The sequence below is a fragment of the Emydura macquarii genome, unplaced genomic scaffold (genome assembly GCF_026122565.2).
Source record: "Emydura macquarii macquarii isolate MOO-44397 ecotype Brisbane River unplaced genomic scaffold, CSIRO-AGI_Emac_v2 contig_3295, whole genome shotgun sequence".
NCBI lineage: Eukaryota > Metazoa > Chordata > Testudines > Chelidae > Emydura > Emydura macquarii.
This window is the reverse complement of record NW_027133432.1, coordinates 5,379,564-5,399,440: the sequence shown is the minus strand read 5'-3', so window position 1 is coordinate 5,399,440 and position 19,877 is coordinate 5,379,564. Positions and strand designations below refer to the sequence as shown.

Genomic DNA, 19,877 nt, shown 5'->3' with positions numbered 1-19,877 from the left:
CCAGGGTAAAACTGATTTGTAAATTATTTTATTAAAGAAATAAAATTGAACTTCTGTATTAAACCTATGTTAATGGCTTATTTTGATGCATATGTTAATGGCTTATTTCAGTTCTATTAGAACTGTATGCATTACATATTCAGTGATGCATTATGTTGAGGTTATGCAAGCAAAATGTTCTCTTGCTCTCTCCGTCACATATATATATAAAAAATCAGAATATTGTGAATTGAGGACAATGAATAATTTAGTTCTCACTAGCTTGGTATGAAAGCTTTAAATATAGCTGCACTGTAGTTAGTAGCACCAAACGTTCTGCACATCAAATACTTTAGCTTTTTGTGCAAGCTAAATAGTGTAGAGTGCATGGTTTCTTCAAAAGTAATATATTCACACTAGTTGAAGGGCATTGATCTAGATGGGGCCAACTGGGACTAAAATGTTAACAAGAGATCTGCAATAAGTAAATCTGTAATGTGAATATCTACTTTTTTGAAAGAGTGTACACTGTGCTACTTATCTTTGCTTGCTATTTTTAGACCAATTCTTAGGACACAAATTAAATATCTAAACAATTTAATATTTAAGCATTCTTTCTTCAGGTGTAAGAGATAAAATAAATGGGTCGGAGGCCTTTTTACTTTAGCATATGAAAAAGCTGTACACATGAGCTTCCTACTGGTGTCTTGCCCAACTCTATCCACTGTAAATAAGGACGGAGAAAGGGGAGGTATCCTAGTGATGGCATGAAGTCTGTATAAAGCTTTTGAGCCTTCCTCTCCTCTCAGGGAAATTCCCAATGATTTCAGTATATCCCAGGGTGTCCACCTCTAATTTGTTTGAAAAACCACAATAAACTACTTGTGTCTCTCCAGGTAGTTCTGAGAACAATCTGATCTTATTTGGAGGTGGGGGAAGAGGGGAAAAGGAGAGACAACTAATATTATAACTAGTTTTTCCTGATCATTTATAGTGGAACATACAGGCCTGAAAAACTGAATAAATTTGTACTTTAAAGTACATAAATTTATTCCAAGATTTGTCAGTAACAAACAAGAAAAATGTTTTAACATGCTTCTAGATGAGTTTGTTTTTCCTCTTTTCTCTTCCCTTTATCTCAAAAACAGCAAATACTCTTGAAGAAGCATAAATAGTGGCACTTTGAATTCTCTGTTGTAAGGTCTGTGTGTCTGAGGAGTTGGATGAGTGACTGTCTATTTGACCTTCCCACTCTTTCATTTCCTCTTCTCTGATCAGCAGTGGTTTTCCCAGGGACTGGCCGAATAGTCGACAAACCTCTTGAGCTTTTCGCCGCGTGTTCCCAACAGCAGCAAGACACACTTGACGTCTGGGAGGTAAAAAGCAGCAAGATAGCTTAGCTGATCCAACTATAGCACAGAAACTCCTGCCAAATCATTATTTTCGTGACTACATAGATGCAAGACACATCTACATCCCCAGTCAAATGCTTGTTGGTTAAAAATAGGGAGCAGGTAGAAGAGGAAGCTTGTAAGTGAAAACTCCAATGTGCTAACAAACTCATGGCTAGATATTTAGAATACATACTATTCACACCCACACCTCAGTGGCAATTGTTTTTAAGCAGTGGATGACCGAACTTGTTTCTTGGAAGCAGCCATGCCCATCTGAAAAGTCAGATGAGATGAAGAAGGGTTTTTCTGTGGAGTCAATGGGAAAAGTAGACCTTTGAATGCTCTTTTAGTTCATCTTAACATGAACTGAAAAACTGGGGAAGAGGAGCAGATAAATGTAGTTAATCTTCCCAAACCCCTTCCTTCATCAACCACTGAGTGCTCGTCTCATGTCCTTCAGAGCAAATTAACTCTCCCTCCATGGCTGGGGTACTGTCAGAGGATGTTCTGATGTTAGATAGCTTTTCTTTCTCCTCAAAGTAATTCAAATAGAGTTTCTTTATAAAGGTGTATTTCAAAGTTTGTTGTCAGCAGCTAAGAGAAGGAAAGACAGCAGCACCATCTGGGGAAGTGGATGAAGCCTGTTAAATGCTAGTACCTTCATGTACAAATCTCAAACTAAAATTAACTTGCTTTAATTTAACCCCATCTTCTAAAAACCAGATATGCTGACAGACAATGTTAAAAACAAACACTGTTTTTCCTATTGAAATCATGGAAAGATTGTTACCTTCTGCCTTTTTACAAAGACACTGCAGCCTCCATGAAAAATTAAGCTTTACCATTTGCAAGCTAAATGGAATTAGATTAATAATAATTGCATAACTTTTTTAAAGTTTCTGGAATTTTCCTTTAAGTATAAGGTAGGGGGTGGGCAACAGGGAGACTATTATTGCTTCCCATTTTAAGCGATGTGGATTATGCATTATGTAAATGCTTTCTGAGGCTGTAAACTGCTGGGGAGAGAACGGGGAAAACTTACCGAAGGGTGTCTACAGCCTCTGCTGTGTGGTAGAAATGAGGTGGACTGATGATAACAGAGCTATCCAGTTTCTCAACGAGTAAGTTGCAAACATTCTGCATTTTTCCAAAATCACTAAATGTAATGCAAACCTGTAAGTGAACATAAATAGATCAGAAAAGCGACTTTCTTTTCAGTGACTTGAGCCCTAGAGTAAATTGATCATTGTTTTGTAGCAGAATTAATAGATTGAGAAAATGCTCTTTGTGAGGAACTCTAGGATTTTTGGTATGTTAGCAATTTGGAGAATAAAAATGTGCCCCTAAGATGCCACTAGCCATATGTCCCTGATTCTTACATTTTGAAGACAGCTTAAGCAACTAAAACGCCAATTACACTTCATGAGTGATTATTCAGAAAACTAGGCAAATAAGGTGAAGAAGCTATGCAGGAAGGAAAATTACAGTGTAATTCTAGGCACTCTTACACATACTTACAAAAATTAAGTGTTTAGTCACTAATCTTTTGATAATATTAAATTTTAAGTTAAAATCTAAGAAATGCAACTTTTATTTAAATCTGTGTCCGCCTTCCCCATGTCTCAAAAAAGTACTTAAGGCTGAGAATATATCACAAGGGTTTAAAAAAAAATTACCAGGATGTTGTAATTATCCCAAAGCCAAGCATTAAAACCCTGGGAATTTTAGTAACATGTAAATAGTCAAAGCATGTTAAAAAAGTATACTGTTAAGGCACCAAAACAAGCTTAACTTTGCTTTGTAGTGATGTCATACAAAAACTATATAATTATGATTCAGGCATTTTAGGGTTCATGGTTAGATTAAACTGATTTTTAAAGACCTAAGTTTTTTTTCCCCCATATTTCTTCCCCATTGTGTCACCACTACAGGATAAAACATTTTGTTCTCAAGTAACTGATGTATACTCTTAACTACATCATAACACAGCTTTTTGTGTGGGAATTTCCTTAGTCTTTTTTAGAACTATTAGTTTCATACAAACACTAAACAAGAAACACAAAGAGAATGCTACCATGCAATTTTTCTAATGATTTGATATGCACTATCAACCTTAAATCATTTCTTTATTCACCTAAGAGCAGTTTTTTTGGTACACCAAAACAGCCAGCGCAACTATCCAGTTAAACTGGGTTTACAGCTACTTTACATTGCCAGAGCAGTGCAAAGCATCCAAAAGCATACTAGTGAATGTGACCCTCCATATGCACTTGACTCATTTGTTTAGAGGAGTGTCTTAGAGGGAGAACTCTGCTTATGTAAATGGGGTGGGCTCAGGCCCAGTGTGAGTCCTAATGTCTGTGGGCTTTGAAGGCTCTTTCTGTGCTCCTGCCACAGCACGCCTCAATGCACAGTGGAGACTAGGGAGCAGTGCTATGGGGAGATTTTCTGCTATCATGGATGCCTAAGCTAGTATTCTGTCATGATTCCTTAAAGAGCAGTAACAGCTGAGCCAAATGATCTGTCAGTAGAAATGTACTGCATCTTTCCAGTCTTCCTCTTACCACTGAGGCATTACAATTCACAAAATTGTTGCATGACATGGAATTTTTTTTACCTGATAACTTCCTTTCCACCAGAAGTGTTTCCCACAATTCAACTATGCACAAGGCTGCTCTCCTCTTCTGCAGCTTTCAATGGCAGTTCAAAACTGCAGTGCAGCTCATGCTGGCCATGCCTCCTTTCCACCCCTTGCTGCCAGGTGAGTCATTCCAAAGCTGTGTGAAAAACTCAGAGAAAACTATTTGAGGATAACATCAAAGGCCAATGCATTAACTGTATACCAGGCAACTCCCTGCATGGTAAATATGCAAATAAGAGGCTGACCCTTGGCTAAAAGCCATCCAGGGTGGGTAGAACTGTGGGGAGGCACTGCTAGCAGGAAGGAAATTATTGGGTAAAAAGTTTTCCATTCTACAGCCCAGTGTCTCCACAATTTTGTTATGCATGGGAAGTAGTGAGCAGTGAACAGGAGCAGGGAGGGACAATAAAAGGTAAACAGAAAAAGAATTAAATAGACCTTCCTCGCCTGCCTTGAGGATTGACCAAAAGGCAATGCTGTTACTAGACCATCATCTGGAGCACCTTTCTGTCCACCGCAGAAGCTTTCTTTGGCAGAAAGTCCACTTTGTAATGTTTGATAATGCTGTTAACCAATGACCATGTGGCTGCTCTGTGGTGGAGGCACATGCTCATTCAGCCCACAAGATGGCCATGGATCTCATGGAGTGTGCCTTGGTAGCTCCTGGAAGAGAAATGCCTGACACTTTTTGTAAGCTTTGACAATGCACAGTCTGATCTCTCTAACAAGCCTGCAGATTCTGAGCCTCTGACATTTGTGATGAAAGGAGACAAACAGGGCCTGACCTCCTTGAGGATTCTGTGCACTTGATGTAGATTTTCAGTGCTTTTCTGATATCTAAATTGTGCCCCAGCTTCTTGGGTGGGTGCTGTGGCTTTGACCAGAAGGAAGGAAAAATAGTTTCCTGCAAATTATAGGAAGGAGAGTTCACCTTGGGGAGAAATTATAGGAGTTCTCAGTACCATCTTGTCTTCATGGAACACTTGGTAGAGTCCTTGCATAGATAGGGCTGCCAGCTCTGAAACTTGCCTAGCAGACGTGATGGCACCAGAAGACAGGTTTTGAGGGAGAGACAAAATGCTGATATACAAGTCATAGGCTTGAAAGGGTGAGTGGCTACATCCTTCAAAAGCAGCGGTGGATCCCTTTTAGGGAAGACTGGTCTGAGAACTCTGACTCCCTTGGGATTCTGTGCTAAAGAACCTGATGATCCTGTGAACAGAATGCTACTAACAGCAGATATCTGGTGTGCTATAATGCGGGGCTTCACCTTCTTGGAAAAAGTCCAGGATAGCTGGAATTCCAGGCTCTCTTGGATTAGCATTGCTCTCTTGGCACCAAAGGCTGAACTTGGTCAAGATGGAGAAAAAGGCTTTTATCGTGGAGACTCTCCTGGATGCATACAAAGTCCTGATCACTTTGGAAGACAGGCATAATGCTGTTAACACTTCCCTTTCAATAACCAGGCTTTCAGTTGAAGATGTTCTGGGTCTGAGTGGAGGCCTTGGAAAAGCACGTTCAGTCTGGGTGGCAGCTGTAATGGTGATTGCAGTTTCAGCTCTATCAAATCGGAGAACCAGAGCTTTCTTGGCCAATACAGAGTTATCACTATCACCTTTGCTTGTTTCTGCTTTAGCTTTCAATTACTTTCCTTATGAGAGGAAAGGGCAGGAATGCATATTGAAGGCCTTCTGGCCATCAGTGCAACAGGGCACTGTTCACATGGACTTGGGAATCTGCTTGCCTGGTAAAATATTTCAGCTGCTGATGTTTTTGTAAATTGCAAACAGATCAACCGAGGGGAAAACAAGCATCTTTAATCTGATAAAGACTTCCTGGTTCAGGCACCATTCTGTTAACTGTGCATCAGCTGAGCCATTCCACTTTCTCAGCTTCCCTTTTATGTGTATCACCTGTAGGGAAGTGAGGTTCTTTTCTGCCCATTTCATCATCTCCATTGCTTTTGCATATAGAGCTTTGCTCCTTGATTATTTATGTATTCAAGCATGGTTGTATTGTCTGGGTGAACCATGATGTGATTGCGCTGAAGGTAGCTCTGGAACCTCCTGAGAGCCAGCTTGAAGATGTTGAATTCCAGGAGACTGATGCTGTGTTTCTTCTCCTTGGGGCTCCAGGTACCCTGCAACATTCTGAGTCCCACATATGCCTGTCAGCCTAGCAACCTGACATCAGTTGAGAGAACCAGAGGGTCTGGAAGGCATATGGGAAAGCCTCTACAGACAATTTTGGGGACTGTCCACCAATGCTAGTGTACTTGGTTCAGGATCATCACTTGATCTTTCATACGTTCCAGAGAGCAGTCCTATGCTTTTATAAAAGGAAGGTCTGGTGATGCCTGATAAAGATCACCTTATGGGCAAGATCCAACATTCATGACACAAGGAAGCCCAGAAGCTGAAGGCATTGAGCCATTGTTGGTTTGGTGCACTTACTCAGATTCCAAGACCAGAAGGGACCACTGTGATCATCAAGTCTGATCTCCTGTATAACACAGGCCATTGAAACATCCCAAAATAATTCCTAGAGCATATCTTTAAGAAAAAAAATCTAGTCTTAAGAACATTTTAGCATAAGAACTGCCATAATGAATCAAACCAATGTCCCATAGGCCATGGTATCCTGTCTCCAACAGTGGCCAGTACCAAAGTTTCAAGGTAGTTGGAGTGATCTAACCTGTCTTCCCCCCCAGCCTCCGGCAGTCAGAGGCTTAGGGTTGTCCTAAGCATGGAGTTGTGTCCCTGACCATCTTAGCTAACAGTCATTGATGACTCAACCTATCCTCTATGAACTTACCTAGTTCTTCTTTGAACCCAGTTATACTTTCAGCTATCACAGCATCCTATGGCAATGAATTCCACAGATTTGTTGTACTGTGTGAAAAAGTACTTACTCTTGTTTGTATTAAACCTTCTGCCTATTAATTTCATCAGTTGACTCCTGGTTTTTGTATTGTGAAGGGTAAATAACACTATTTCACACCATTCGTGATTTTATAAACTTTTATCACATCCCGCCTTAGTGGTCTTTTCTAAGATGAACAGCTCTAATATTTTTAATCTCTGTTAGTACAGAAGCCATTAGAGTCCCTCCAGGGTGGTAGCTCCTTATTCGAGTTCCCTGCCATGGACTGGGAAGATGGGGGTTATTTCTGAGCCTAGCATCTCTTCCCAGGGAAATGAGGGCCAACTTCAGGACTTGTGTGGGGACTGGTATCTGGGTAGGATTCTTATCTTTGCAGTCTTGCTTTACTCCAGGACTTACCCCTTGGGTAAACTGGATAAAATCCTTTTCATACTTAGAGCTTCTGTCTGTTCCGCCCTGTGTCTCCTGGTCAGGTTTCTCTGTGGTGATCACAGCTCCTTGGGTGGGTAGGGGACACAATTATGCCTGTCCACTCAGAGCCCTGTGTTCTAGCAGAGTTAAGGTCCTCTGACTTGGGAGCAGCCTGGCCATCTTTTCACCTTTGGCTGAGCCTGAGAAAACTGTCTTGCATACAGAGCACCTTCTTGATTTTGTCTTGTGCTTACATGGCTGCTCTGCCATGCCTTAGAAGGAGGCTGTGGGTGGTTACGACCATCATGCTGCTCAAAACCTGGACCAGAAGATGGCATGAAGCAAAACAAAATGCTCAAGAGGCCCAAAAAACACCCAAAATAGTAATTTTAAAAGTATGCAAACTGCCACTATCTTCTGCTGCAGAGGCAGGACCTAGGGGAGAAGGGCACGTGACCAGTACAAGGTGTGCTGCAGCTTTGAACTCCCTCAGGAAACTGCAGCGAGGAGAGCAGTCCCATGCCTAGCAGAATTGTGGGAAATGGTAGGCTGCAGAAATTAATGGTAGAGAAAAACCGGTGATTGGTTATTTCGATCAATATGGCCCTATTAAAGAATTAGTTCAGCTGTTGACCTAAGCCTTGCTGTAGTCTATATAATAATGATTAGATACATCATTAATAATTTTCCAAATATAGCCCATCCACAAGACTTCAGTTACTTTTAACTACGTGGGAAGTGTAAAAGATCTGCAGTTTTAAGATAATTCAGGACAAGGAGAAATACTGACACAGATTCTAAATTTCTTAAAGGACCCAATATAATTTTAACACCTAAAAACAAGTAATTGTAAATTCTCAACATTCTTTCTGTACTCAGTGTTGTAAGGTGAAGGTGGATATACATAGTATATAAAACCCTCCTTTAAATGAAAAATGGAACTGACTTGCAACTTGATAGTTAAAGCGAAGTGCAACTACCAATATTGCAAACTCCCAGGCCTCCTCCACAAAATACTATCAGGCTATTGGATAGTGGTCTAATTAGCATGCTGCATTACAAAAGTTCATTGACCGAAAAAGAAAGTGCTGTTCCTTAGCTGGATTCTGAGTGGCTGACTCACACTGCAGCACTTCCTGCTTGGTAAGGGCATACTCTTGCAAAGACTTATTTACATGAATAGTAACCTTGGAGTCAGAGAGTTTACTCACATAATACTTAGCTCTTGTTTAGCATTTCAACTACAGATCTCAAAGTGCATAACAAAGGAAAGTAACTCCAATTTACAGGTGAGGAAACTGAAGCACAAGTGAAGTGGCTTACCAAAGGTCTTACATCAGGCCAGTGAGTCAGCTGGAATAGAAACAATGTCTTCTGACTCCCAGGGCTGTGGATCCTCTTGCCTCTGATATCATATATAGTAGCCACACTTAAAAATTAGGTCTTTTTGTAGCATGAGAATCAAATGAAAGGGCTCTGCTCTACAGTAAAAAAATGAAGAAAATTTTGCTCTGTCTGTCACACTAGAACCTAGCTTATTTCTTGTTCTGTAGGGTGTCTTTTTAATTGTATTACTTCATATTGGCTCGCTTAGGAAGGTCTCAGTGCTGTCCTGGATAGAACTGTCCCTTCCTAGTTTTGAGGAGAAAAGACTAAGCTTACAAATTCACTATGGCTGGGTGCATGGTTATTCCTCTTGCTATAATGAATACATACCTCTGCTTCCATTTGATAAGCATTTTCTACTCTTCTAAAATCCTTTGTCACAGTCACATTTTCTTCCTGAAACAAAGTATAATTTTTAACCACAGCAATCATGAATCTGTGTTCATATGCTACATGGTACACTAACTTTGCCTATTGGTTTGTCACTGGTAGCTCAGAAACATACATGTGAAATTTGCTACACAACTTTCTTCAGTTAGAATCCAGATGGAAGTTAAAGATTGCAAGTTTCTTTTGAAAAGAGTGTTAAGTCTAGAGCTCTGGACAACAATTCTTCCTTTATTAAGGGTCTAATCCTGCTCCCATATACTTCAACAGGAGCAGACAGTGAAAGTAGCAGCTAGTCAAAGCTGTGTATCACTGCATGACACTGCATATGACTTACAAAACAAGGAGTTTAAAGTGTTTTCAGAGAACTAATGTGTGAAAAGTGCTTTATAAACCCGTTCTAGAAGATTTCAAAAGTAGCAGCCAGTAGTGAATAGATTACTTAAATAATGATTGACCAATGTTTTTTCTTCTATTTGGAGTAACCCCTTCAACACTCTTTGCCCTAACAGCTGTATTTTTCAGTGATGATCACACAAAGTACTAGGAATGTTTGAATGAGAAGCACTATATTAATAAAATACATAGGGATTCTAGTTACACCTGAACGGCTCAGTGGTTTGCTGCCAGTGTCATATCAGATCCACTCCTGCAGTCTACAGAGCTTCTAATTGTTCAGCATGAGTATATAATAGTAGAGAGTAAGTGCTGCAGAGCAGACTGATGTTATGAAAGCCACATAAAAGTTCATATAATGATACGTAGGCAATCGTGTGAGTGTGATTTGAAGAGGGGTTGTTTGAATAGAGAATGAACTGGAATGGGAGGAAAGCACTACTTTTAGTAACTGAAAAAAGTAAAGTAAATACAACAGGAATCCAGTAGAAAATGAGAGAAATTTATCTTGCCCAAGACAGTCACTGATGAGATATTCCCACTAAAGTTAATTCAGGTATGAAGAGAAGACGTGAGATATTCCTTTAACTCACCATTTAAAAGGGAAAAAATCAGGATGCTTCAGAAAAAATGGATGTCAGAAAAGGGAAGGATGATCTATCTTTTTAAAAATGCATAATTTACAAAGATTTACAGAAAATAGCTTCAAACTCCACCCCCACATTTTTCCTTTGAGATCCTAAACTTCTATTCAGCATCTCTTCTTCCTCTTTCCGCACCCCCACATTATTCTGGACTGACACATAGTACAATCACTCCATTATCACAATAAAAAGTTTATTTTATAACAAATCAAGAACTGTAAAACATTTAAATCTTTCTAAAACTCAGGTGTGGCAGGCTTAAGTATTTGGTAATGGAGATATGATTTTCCATTTAAACTGTACTGAAAGGCAATATTTAAACTGTACTGAATTCCACCTTGAATGGAAAAGAGCAGCATTCCCTCCACTGTAGAATAGTTCCAGAGGGGTAGCCGGGTTAGTCTGTATACAGCAAAAACAACGAGAGTTCTGTGGCACTTTAAGACTAACAAATTTAATATTTGCAGACATAAGCTTTTGAGAGACTTCAGCTCTATCTGAAGAAGAGAGCTGAAGTCTCTCAAAAGCTTATGTCTGCAAATATTAAATTTGTTAGTCTTTAAAGTGCCACAGAACTCTCGTTGTTATTCCCTCCACTGTTTACCTACTTCCTGTACCCATTCACAAAAGCAGTTTGTGTCAATTTATTCCTTGGACCAGTAATGATAAGGTATCATGCACACATCCATGGCACTATGTAATGATACAAGCATTTCAAGTTACCAGTTCAAGTCAGCACCATAAATTATTATCATTGTGCAATAGCTTATAAATAGGCTTGGCAGAATTCAAGTTGTTGTTTTTTTAATAATTGAGATAATACCAATATTTATTATTAAGCATTTGTATGTTTCACAGGTGCACAAAACTATGGGTGGAGCTGTCAATTATTTAATGACAGATGTTGAGATTCAACAAGTTAAAGCTCTAGAACAGTTAAAACAAAAATTGTGAAAATATACGAAATAATTATCCTTAAACCAAACTCTAGTTCTTAAGCAGCATTTTTCTTATTCTGCCTCACTGTAGGTTTTGATTATTATCAATAGAAATATTTTTTCATCGGTTTGTGTGTGTATGGTGAAACTGATGTTTAATTATATATATTGATTACAAGCTAATCCTTCCAAGCCTACTTATAAAAAATGAGTTTGTAAATCTCAATAAAATTCCCAATAGGCAAGTTTCAAATGCAACAGACTTTTTGATGGTCTCTTCAATTAAGGCCAAGGGATGATTCAGCCATAGTGACCAAATTGCACCTCGCTGACAAAAGCAGTCTTGCCAACACTGTTGAAGTATGTTAGTAGGGTGGTTATAAGGTGGATAGAGGACTTGAATCAATCCAGCACTAAAAATGTACTTAGTTTATAAAATAGCCTCAAGATTTTTTTGAAAAAGCAAATCCTACAATCCTTTTTCACTCTTCTCCCAACCTCCCTCAAACATTACATAGAAATAACCATGCTGACATGACTAATGAACAACTGGCTTGGTAACTGGAATATGGAGTAGGAAAATGTCCCTCAGCTCCATTCAAAATGTTTTAAGCCCTTCCTCTCTCTGCATAGATTGAAGTACAATTGCTTTATTTGATACCTTGTATGTGCTGCATATGTATTTAAGGACACTGCCATCTTGTGGTTTTGGGTCCTATTACAACGTCATTGCCAGTAAGACATTTTGTGTATTATCTGTTTTGATAATATTCCACAGGAAGTTAATTTTTATCCAATCACACTCCAAACTTGAAATTAACAGTTTTTAGCAATAATCAATTCCAGATAAAGATTAGTGGAAGAAATGTCTGCTCAATGATACTATTATTAACTTTTACAATATATCTAACCATGGAGAATTTTTTGCTCCTGTTTATGGACAGACAGAAGGAGGAAGGTGAGGGAAGGATGGATGTTAGTGGAATTCTTAATCAGAATTTTCCTTTTCAGCTAGTCAGTCATAAGTGTTTTTCAATTATTTTTAAATACTTATGTCTGTAGTTAATTTTTTTCTTCTTTTGAGGAGCTATTAGTTTAATCATACTAGCCAGAGGAGGAAGGAATTAGTTTTAGCAGCACTTTAAGATGAGATTTACATTTGGTGCTGTATTTTTAGAACTTGTGCAACAGTCTGCTCCATTTTCTAAGCTTCAGTGGGCAAGAAATGATTCACGATAGGATAAGTATTCATTCTAAACTGAAAAAGTAACAGATCGCATGCAAGGCATGTTATCTCATCCACTCCATCAACCCACAAACCTATTCTCAAAAGAACCAAACATGTGCTTTGTTTACTTACTGTATTTTGTACTGTTACTGAAATAAACCACCAATGTCATTTATTTGTTTTGCAGTAGCATGTAGGAATCTCAGTCATGGAACAGGACCCTATTGTACTAGGCGCTGTATAAATAGAATATAAAGATTGTTCCTGTCCCAAAGAGCTAGAAGTCCAAAGCTAAATATCTTGCATGGGGGTGCTATGTCTTTCTCTGCTCTTCCGTTTCCCCCTACTCTCAAATCATGAAAATCCTACAAAATATGCTACTGCCACAAACCTGCACTGTTTGTAAATTTGCTTCTTCTGCTAAGAGGAGCCAATCTGCAGCCACTGCTGGTTGCACCACAGATGCTGAAATGAATGACCATTCCTTCCTTCCTGAACATGGAAAAACAACTAAAACAAAATGTGGAAATTCAAGCCGAGGCAAAGAGCCACGCAGCAATCAAATAGTTATGAAAAAGGAAACGTCTGCAGGTTGTCTATAAAATCTGCTTTGCTCAACTTCGATTATCGCTGAAAAGGAAACATAACCCATTTTACTCAGCATGAAAGTTAAAACAGGGGTCACAGTAGGGAAAAAAAATTTACGATGTGAAAATGTATGTTCTTAATGTACAGTAGCAATTGGTTATACCATTATGTGCTGTGGCAGATTGTACAAAGTATGCCTTGTGAGATACCAGTTGAAAACTCAATCTACTGAATGTTTTTGTCCTGGTAAAATGTGTGTAGTAACACTGTATGTAAAGTTAAGATTTTACTGTACTACATTGCTGAGGCATACTCTAAGTTTAGAAAAGCAGCCCAAAACAGTTCCTCAGAGTCGAAAGGTTAGCCAGCACCTCAGCCAGGTGTCAGCATAATCAAGTGGACTATTACTGGATTGAGCAGCCATTCTTTAGCAGGAAGAAGGGTTTGAGTGAGAAATTTACATTTTTGCAATGGAACAGCTGGGGGTTCCCATCCAAAACAGACTTCCTGTTGCCTGGACTGTAGCTGGAGATGAATCTCAAAGAAGAGAAATGCTTTAAGAAGGGGGAACAGAGGACAGAAATCACCTCTCTCGCCTCATCTCTACTCATAGCAACAACATTTGAAAGACAAAGAAAGCATCAGTGAACTGGGGGAGTGGTCCTGACTGAAGGAGTTCAGCCAGTAAAAGCATGTGGTGAGAAAACCCTTCGCTTTGAATTCATTTAGCTTGTTAAGTTAGGTATTAGTTTGTGTTTTACCTTTTATTCTTTGTAACCAATACTCATTTTTATACCTCCTTGCTTGCAATCACTTAAAATTCATCTTTCTGTAGTTAATAAACTTGTTTTATCTAAACCAGTGTGTGTTTGGATTAAAGTGTCTGGAACCTCCATTTGAGATAACCAGCTTTGTGCATATCATATGCTATTAATGAAATGACTGACTTTCTATGAGTGTGTACTGCACAGAAGGAAAGAGCTGGGCAGCCCATTTCTGGGGACAAGTCTGGGACTGGGAATTTTTTGGTGTCACTCTAGTATAATTCAGGAGTGGCTGGCTAGAAACAATAATGTAATTTGGCTGGGAGTGATTTTGCACACTAGCAGCAGTGTGTAAACAGACCAAAAGTGGTAGTTCTCACAGCGAAGCAGTGTGAAAGGCACCCCAGTTGGAGAGTTGAGGGGACACAGCTATCCAGTAGTCCAGATTGTACCCTGGGGAATGTCATGTGCATTTGTAAATTACCAATTAATATCTCAGGTGCAACTGCCTTTTAAAAACCTTTGGATACAAGCTTTGGAGAAATGTATGCAATGTAACTTTGCACTATGATAAATAGTGTATAGAAGGTGCGACAGGGCCAGACCTGATGGCTACAGGAGAGTAGCCCCAGAATTAACAAATCCCTGTTCCCTGGGTGATCCAGCTGGGGCTACTCTGGGGCAATTAGGCCAATTAGGCCAACTGAGGCCAATCAAGGAGCTTGCCCCAGCAGTTAAAAGCCTCCCTGTCAGGCAGCCAGGGGCAGCTGGAAGAGAGTTAGGAGAAGAGCAGGAGCAGCAGGACTTGGAGCAACCACTACCACATACTACAACCCCAGAAGGTACCAGAGACAAGAGGGGGTACCTGTCCAGCCATGGCCAGGGACCCAAGGCACAGGCCTGATGGAGAGCCCCTCCTCCCCGTTCCAGGAAGCAGCCTGTGAGCAGTGGAGCCAAGGACAAATGACCCAGGGAAGGAAGTAAATCATGGACTGGGCAGTTTGGAGACTACTCCACACAGGGTCCCTGGGTTGCGCCCCCGAACCCTCTGCTCCCACCCAGGTGTATCATAGTTGTAGCTGGAGAGGGCTGAACACGCTGCCCTTGCCATAAAGGACAGAAGAGAATAGTACAGGAAAGGTGTTCTCTACTCTTTTTTTTTTTTTTTTTTTTTTTTATTCTATTTTTAGGGGTTTTTTTCCTCTCCATGGCTTTTTTTTGTTTTGTTTTGTTGCTGAGTTCCCATCTATGTACTCATGGGAAATAATGTATTCTGACACCTCCCAAGAGCCACAACCAATTAAAATATGACTCTGGAATTGGAGGTCATAAACCTCTAGATAAAGTCAATGGGTATTCAAAGCATACTGCAATTACAAATGGTATTTGTGCTCCAATCCCTACTTCTCCCTCACCCAGCTTGTAATGGCATCTTGTGTGAGGCTTATAAAATAGACAGCAACATTCAAGTCAAATGTAAAGAAGTCTGTCCTTCTTTAATAGCATAAAACTTGTTTTTTTAAGCAAACTTGAGATAAACAAAAGTTAACTTTCTTAACAGGTGCATTTTAATAGAGGTGAAGCAGAATTACACAACAGCTTTGAGAATACTTCAGGATTTTTAAGGGCAAGTGGTTGCCTAGTAAGGATAGTGTCTTGTCCAGGCTTCACTGTATACCTGTTTAACAAATATATGTGAATCAAGTTTATTACTGGAACAGACTTTTAAACTGCTTTTCACATTAATGTCTAAACCAGACTTTAGACAGGATGTAGTTTGTAGGGTGTGTTTCTTTTTTTTTTTTTTTTTTTAAACGGCTTCTGACCCTGGAGCCTCATGCTACCAGTATCACAGAAGTCTCTGGTTATTTTTAGCAAGGTGGCCAATATTAACTGCCAGCTGCAATGTGTGTTTAAAAAGAGGGAGGGGCAGGGCCTTTCAAACAACCTGCTAAGTAAAAAACTATTTCCCCATTGATTTTTACTTCCCCACAAGCCTGCAAAACAGATTGTTTTGTGAAGTGCTGCATACACTTGCAGCACTCTATAAATAAATGCTGCTGTGTGGTTTATTTCTGATTAAAATCATATGTAAATAAATATGGAAATTAGGTGCAGCTCTGAGGCTTCCTGGCAAATAGCTAATGCAGCTCTTGCTGCTGCAAAGTTTGTGCTGTACTGATCTAGCCCAACTCCATGGTACAACCAAAAAATAATTAAGGGGAATGGTAACATGGGTTAACCAAGTGTAAAGATGAATAGCTTGCCTAAGTGATTCCCATGAGGGCTTAGATACTCTTACAAAAATTGGAAGAGTATGAACACCAGGAAGGTATATTAATTTTAGTGTGATACCTGATTGCATTAATTAGAAGTAATGAGATAAAAAAATCAATAAAGGACAAATTGCTAGTAGTGAGTGTTTAGAGATTAGACTATTCTACAAGGCAAATGGAGGAAATCCCCGTGTTGGAGTGATTTGAAACAGGGTGAAACAAAGCACTACAACTTATATCACAGGGAACTGCCCCAGGAAGAAAAAACAAAAAACAATAGGACTGTAGGGTGCTTTTCTGTACATTGCCTTGAGCGTGACACCTTACTGGTACTGAGGGACCCAGAACTGAATGTGGTATTTGATGGACTTTGTGGTAAGTATAAAGGAGAATTAACATCTCTCTCTCCCATGAAGTGATGCTTCTGCACCTGCAGTCCAAAACTGTATTGGCATTTTTATCACTGTATATCACACTGTTCAGATCTCCGTGGCAGTCTATTCTCACTCCTAGGTCACAATGGCATTACTTTCCAAAAAGACACCTTTTTCTTTAAATTTACATCAGACTGGTTTTCACCAGATACACAGTTGAATATAAGTAACTCCAACTGCAGCAAGACCTATAGACAAACTAGAATTTAACAAGACTGAATCAGTCCTGTCTGTATGAATCCTTGTGCCAGCTGCCTATATCTTAATAGGATTAGAAATATCTTGCTGGGGTGAATAAGCGTGAGCCTCTTTTCACATTGGGGATGGCTGGTACATGATCTCTGCTTTTGCAAGCTGATACCACTCAATGCCACTTAACATACTAGCAACAGGGAGTGTAGGTGATGCATTCACCTCATTGTCATTGTGCACTGATTGACATTCTGCTGCAGAATGTAAAGGAAAGCTGTGTGATCCTCCGACCCAGCAAGGAAAGAAGCTACTTTACAGGAGAGAAAAATAACAGATAGTGAGACAGGGTGGGGCTTAGATAGAGATTCTTAAGGCAGCCTTTCAAAATATTACTCACTCCATGAAAATGACTGGTTGATGAACAAATGAAATATTACATTTTATCAAAGTATGGGCAAGTAAGACTTAGACTTGGACTTGATAATTTTTCAAGGTGGATTTAAGGTAAACTTTCTTCTAAATTTTCCACAAAGCAGTGCTCATTGTGCAAGCAAGCTCCTTCACAGGAAATTTCTAACTTTTAGCCAGTAAAACAAGGTATAAATTAAAGAGCTTAAAACTAACAAAGTACCCTTCATATCTAAACCCCATATTTACACGTCCAATTTGTGGTAAGTTTGTATTACGTAGTGATTTTTGAAGCAAAATGCCAAAAATAAAAGGTTTTGAAGGCAAGGATTAAAAATAAAATGTTTTAAATGCAACAAAGCACTGACTTAGTTTTTATTTAAGATGACATGTCTCAGCCCGTGCCCTCCACATCAACAGGTCTAGTGACATGCCCTATAGGGGAACCCATAGTGCTGCACCTGATGGGGCTCTTAGAATATTCTGTTACATCTAAACGTAATGAACAAGGGGACAATGAAATCAAACTGATCCCTTGCTGGATGTGATATAGCCAAATCTCTGGCATATAGTTCTATTTTGGCATTTAATTCACGTGTAGGTCTCCTCCAGATCAGTAACAAGTACTCCAATCATTGCACTGTTGGAAATCCCACACCCACCTTACTTTTTGTGGTCGCTATTATTTTCGTAAGGCTTTCATTAAAGAGACCCTGAAGTAAATGGAAAGAAATACAAGCAGCGGTATCATCTGGGCGCTCCAGGGGCAGGTGCTGGTGTGTAGAGGTGGGCACTACAAGGGTGAGGCTTAGGGCTGGGCGCTCCGGAGGGCTGGGGTTTAAAACTGGCGGGTGGAGGAGGATTAGAGCTAAGCCCTCTCGGGTGGAGGGGTGAGGCTTAGGGCGAGGGGCTCCGGGAGGAGGGCGGCGGCGGCAGGGACAGTGCTGGGGGCTGGAGATGGGGGGGGGGGAAAGCGCAGCGGGGTTTGCAGCTGGGGGCTCCCGAAGGGGGTTTCTCCGCCCCGTTCTCACCTGCACCCCGCGCTGCCGGGCGCTCTGCGCGATGTACTCCAGCCGCCGGCTCACGCTGCTCCGCGCCTCTCCGGCCTCCCCCTTCCTGCTCCCCAGCCGGATGGAGACCCGCGCCCGGTCCGGGGCCGCACTCAGCTCCGCGCTGCCGCTCACGTGAACCTCTCGCCCTGGCGGCACGGAGGTGCTGCGGCCGCCGGGGAGCCCCGGCACCGGCTCGTTCTCCCGCCGGCGACCCTCGAGCGGCGGCGCCACAAGCTCCGCGAACACCCGGGCGGGAGAGAGCGGCAGCGCGGAGAGCGACATTCTGCAGGCCCGCTACGGCACCATGGCAACCAATGCTACGGTGGCCGAAAAGCTGCTCCCGCCCATGGCATCATGGGAACCACAGGAGCGAGGTCACGTGACGCACCCGAGGTCAGCCTGCGGCCACAGGTCTCTTACTGGGGCGGAACTTTCCTGCGGCCCCCCAGAGCGAGGCGGGGGCGAAGCCCGCTCTCAAGTTACCGAGGCGGAAGCTTCTTCAGGCGGCCCCTGACCCTGGCCAGGCGCTGCCGTGACCGCTAAGGAGACCAAAGCTTTCCCCTGGCACGGGGCAGCTGCGCCACGACCGACCCTACTGCGGGCGGAAGTTCCTCCGCGGGGGGTGGAGCGGCGCTCCGAGTCCGCCAGCACAAGGGGGGGGAGCAGCCGCTCGAGGTGTCTGCCTGCGGCCCGGCTGCTGGTGATGTTGGTCTCTGCGGCCACGCGCCTCTAGCCCGCCCCGCCCCGCAGCCTCGCCGAGGCCTGTGCTCCTGCCCCACGCCCCTCCCGCAGGGCGACAGGCCCGCGCGTTCGCAGCCCTCCTGCCCCAGGCAACGGCGCCGCCTCAGCCCGGGGGTAAGAGGCCAAGCAGCATGGCCTGGGCGCGAGCGCTAGGCCGGGAAGGGAGCCAGAGGCACTGGGCTTCGTGTCACTTTTCTAATGGCTGGTTAGTGGTCACTGGACTTATGAGGCCCCGCCCTGTCGTCTGCCTCCCCCCAGGCTCTGCCCCTGTGAGCCCATGAGCAGCCTGGCCTGAAGGGGGTGGCAGTGGTTGCTGCTATTTGGCTGCCACTTTCCGTCAGCTCTTAAGGTTGCCACAGATTTAAAGAACAACTGGACCTTAGGGCTTGTCAAATGGCCCCTGGACACGCAAGCTGAAACCCGGCCTGTCCGGGTGAAAACTGGACTGGGCAAACCTATGCCCGAGTCCCAGTCCTGGCTGTGCCCTAGCCTGGGCGAGGCCTCTCAGCTACCTGTGCCTCCACTCCCCTGCAGAGTACCCAGAGACTGCGCCAGGAGCTGGGACCCGCCCTTCTCCAGGGAACAGTGCAGGATGGGGCTAGTCGGGATTCACTCTGTGCCCTCCGAGCCCAAAATTCACTGCTCTTGGAATCCAGCACAAATTGATTTTTCTCTTCTGTTCTGAAACAGAAAACTCTTGGGGAGGACAAGAGGAGATTAGAGCTCTTGGCTTCTAGCTTGTGTCTGTGATGGCCCTTGAAGTGTCAAATCAAATGGCGAGCTTGACCTTATGGCATTTTCACTGAGAAGTGGAGGTGTTGGAGACCTCAGGAGGGAGAATGCCTGTGCCAGCCTGGTTTTACAGATTCAGGAGGTTTGGATAGTTTGCATGAGCTCTGAGTAAACACTTGAATTTTTGGATGCTTATGTGACCTGTATCCTAACTGTGATCTTTCTGAAATTTGTCCAACACTAGAGGATGTGGCACTAGCCTTTGAAAATAGACTGCGAGTGAGTGTTCTGGTGTTGGGGAAAAACAAATGATGCAGTCTTCTTTGGGCACCCTTTCCTAGGAGTGGTGGGATCCAAAACAAGGAAACTTTCACGCAGACTTGCATCAATTCTATTATATGCT

At 42.0% G+C, this 19,877-nt stretch overlaps 1 protein-coding gene across 1 annotated transcript; it reads right to left on the bottom strand.

The window, feature by feature from the left end:
- Positions 1-72: 72 nt before the first annotated feature.
- Positions 73-19,665, bottom strand: IRAK1BP1 (interleukin 1 receptor associated kinase 1 binding protein 1). The gene is made up of 4 exons (XM_067532669.1): positions 17,981-19,665; positions 9,025-9,090; positions 2,416-2,546; positions 73-1,348 (listed from the first exon to the last, which is right to left on the bottom strand). The coding sequence occupies exons 1-4, from the start codon at positions 18,281-18,283 to the stop codon at positions 1,078-1,080; spliced, it is 771 nt and encodes a 256-aa protein (XP_067388770.1). The 5' UTR covers positions 18,284-19,665; the 3' UTR covers positions 73-1,077.
- Positions 19,666-19,877: the final 212 nt, after the last annotated feature.

What these genes read in the sequence shown, in the direction of transcription:
- IRAK1BP1 (XM_067532669.1), bottom strand. Translation starts at nt 18,283, where the DNA reads ATGTCGCTCTCCGCGCTGCCGCTCTCTCCCGCCCGGGTGTTCGCGGAG. An exon ending in CTTATCAAATGGAAGCAGAG is followed by an intron (nt 2,547 to 9,024) that starts GTATGTATTCAT and finishes GTTCACTTACAG; the next exon opens with GTTTGCATTACATTTAGTGA. An exon ending in GAGGCTGTAGACACCCTTCG is followed by an intron (nt 1,349 to 2,415) that starts GTAAGTTTTCCC and finishes TTTACCTCCCAG; the next exon opens with ACGTCAAGTGTGTCTTGCTG.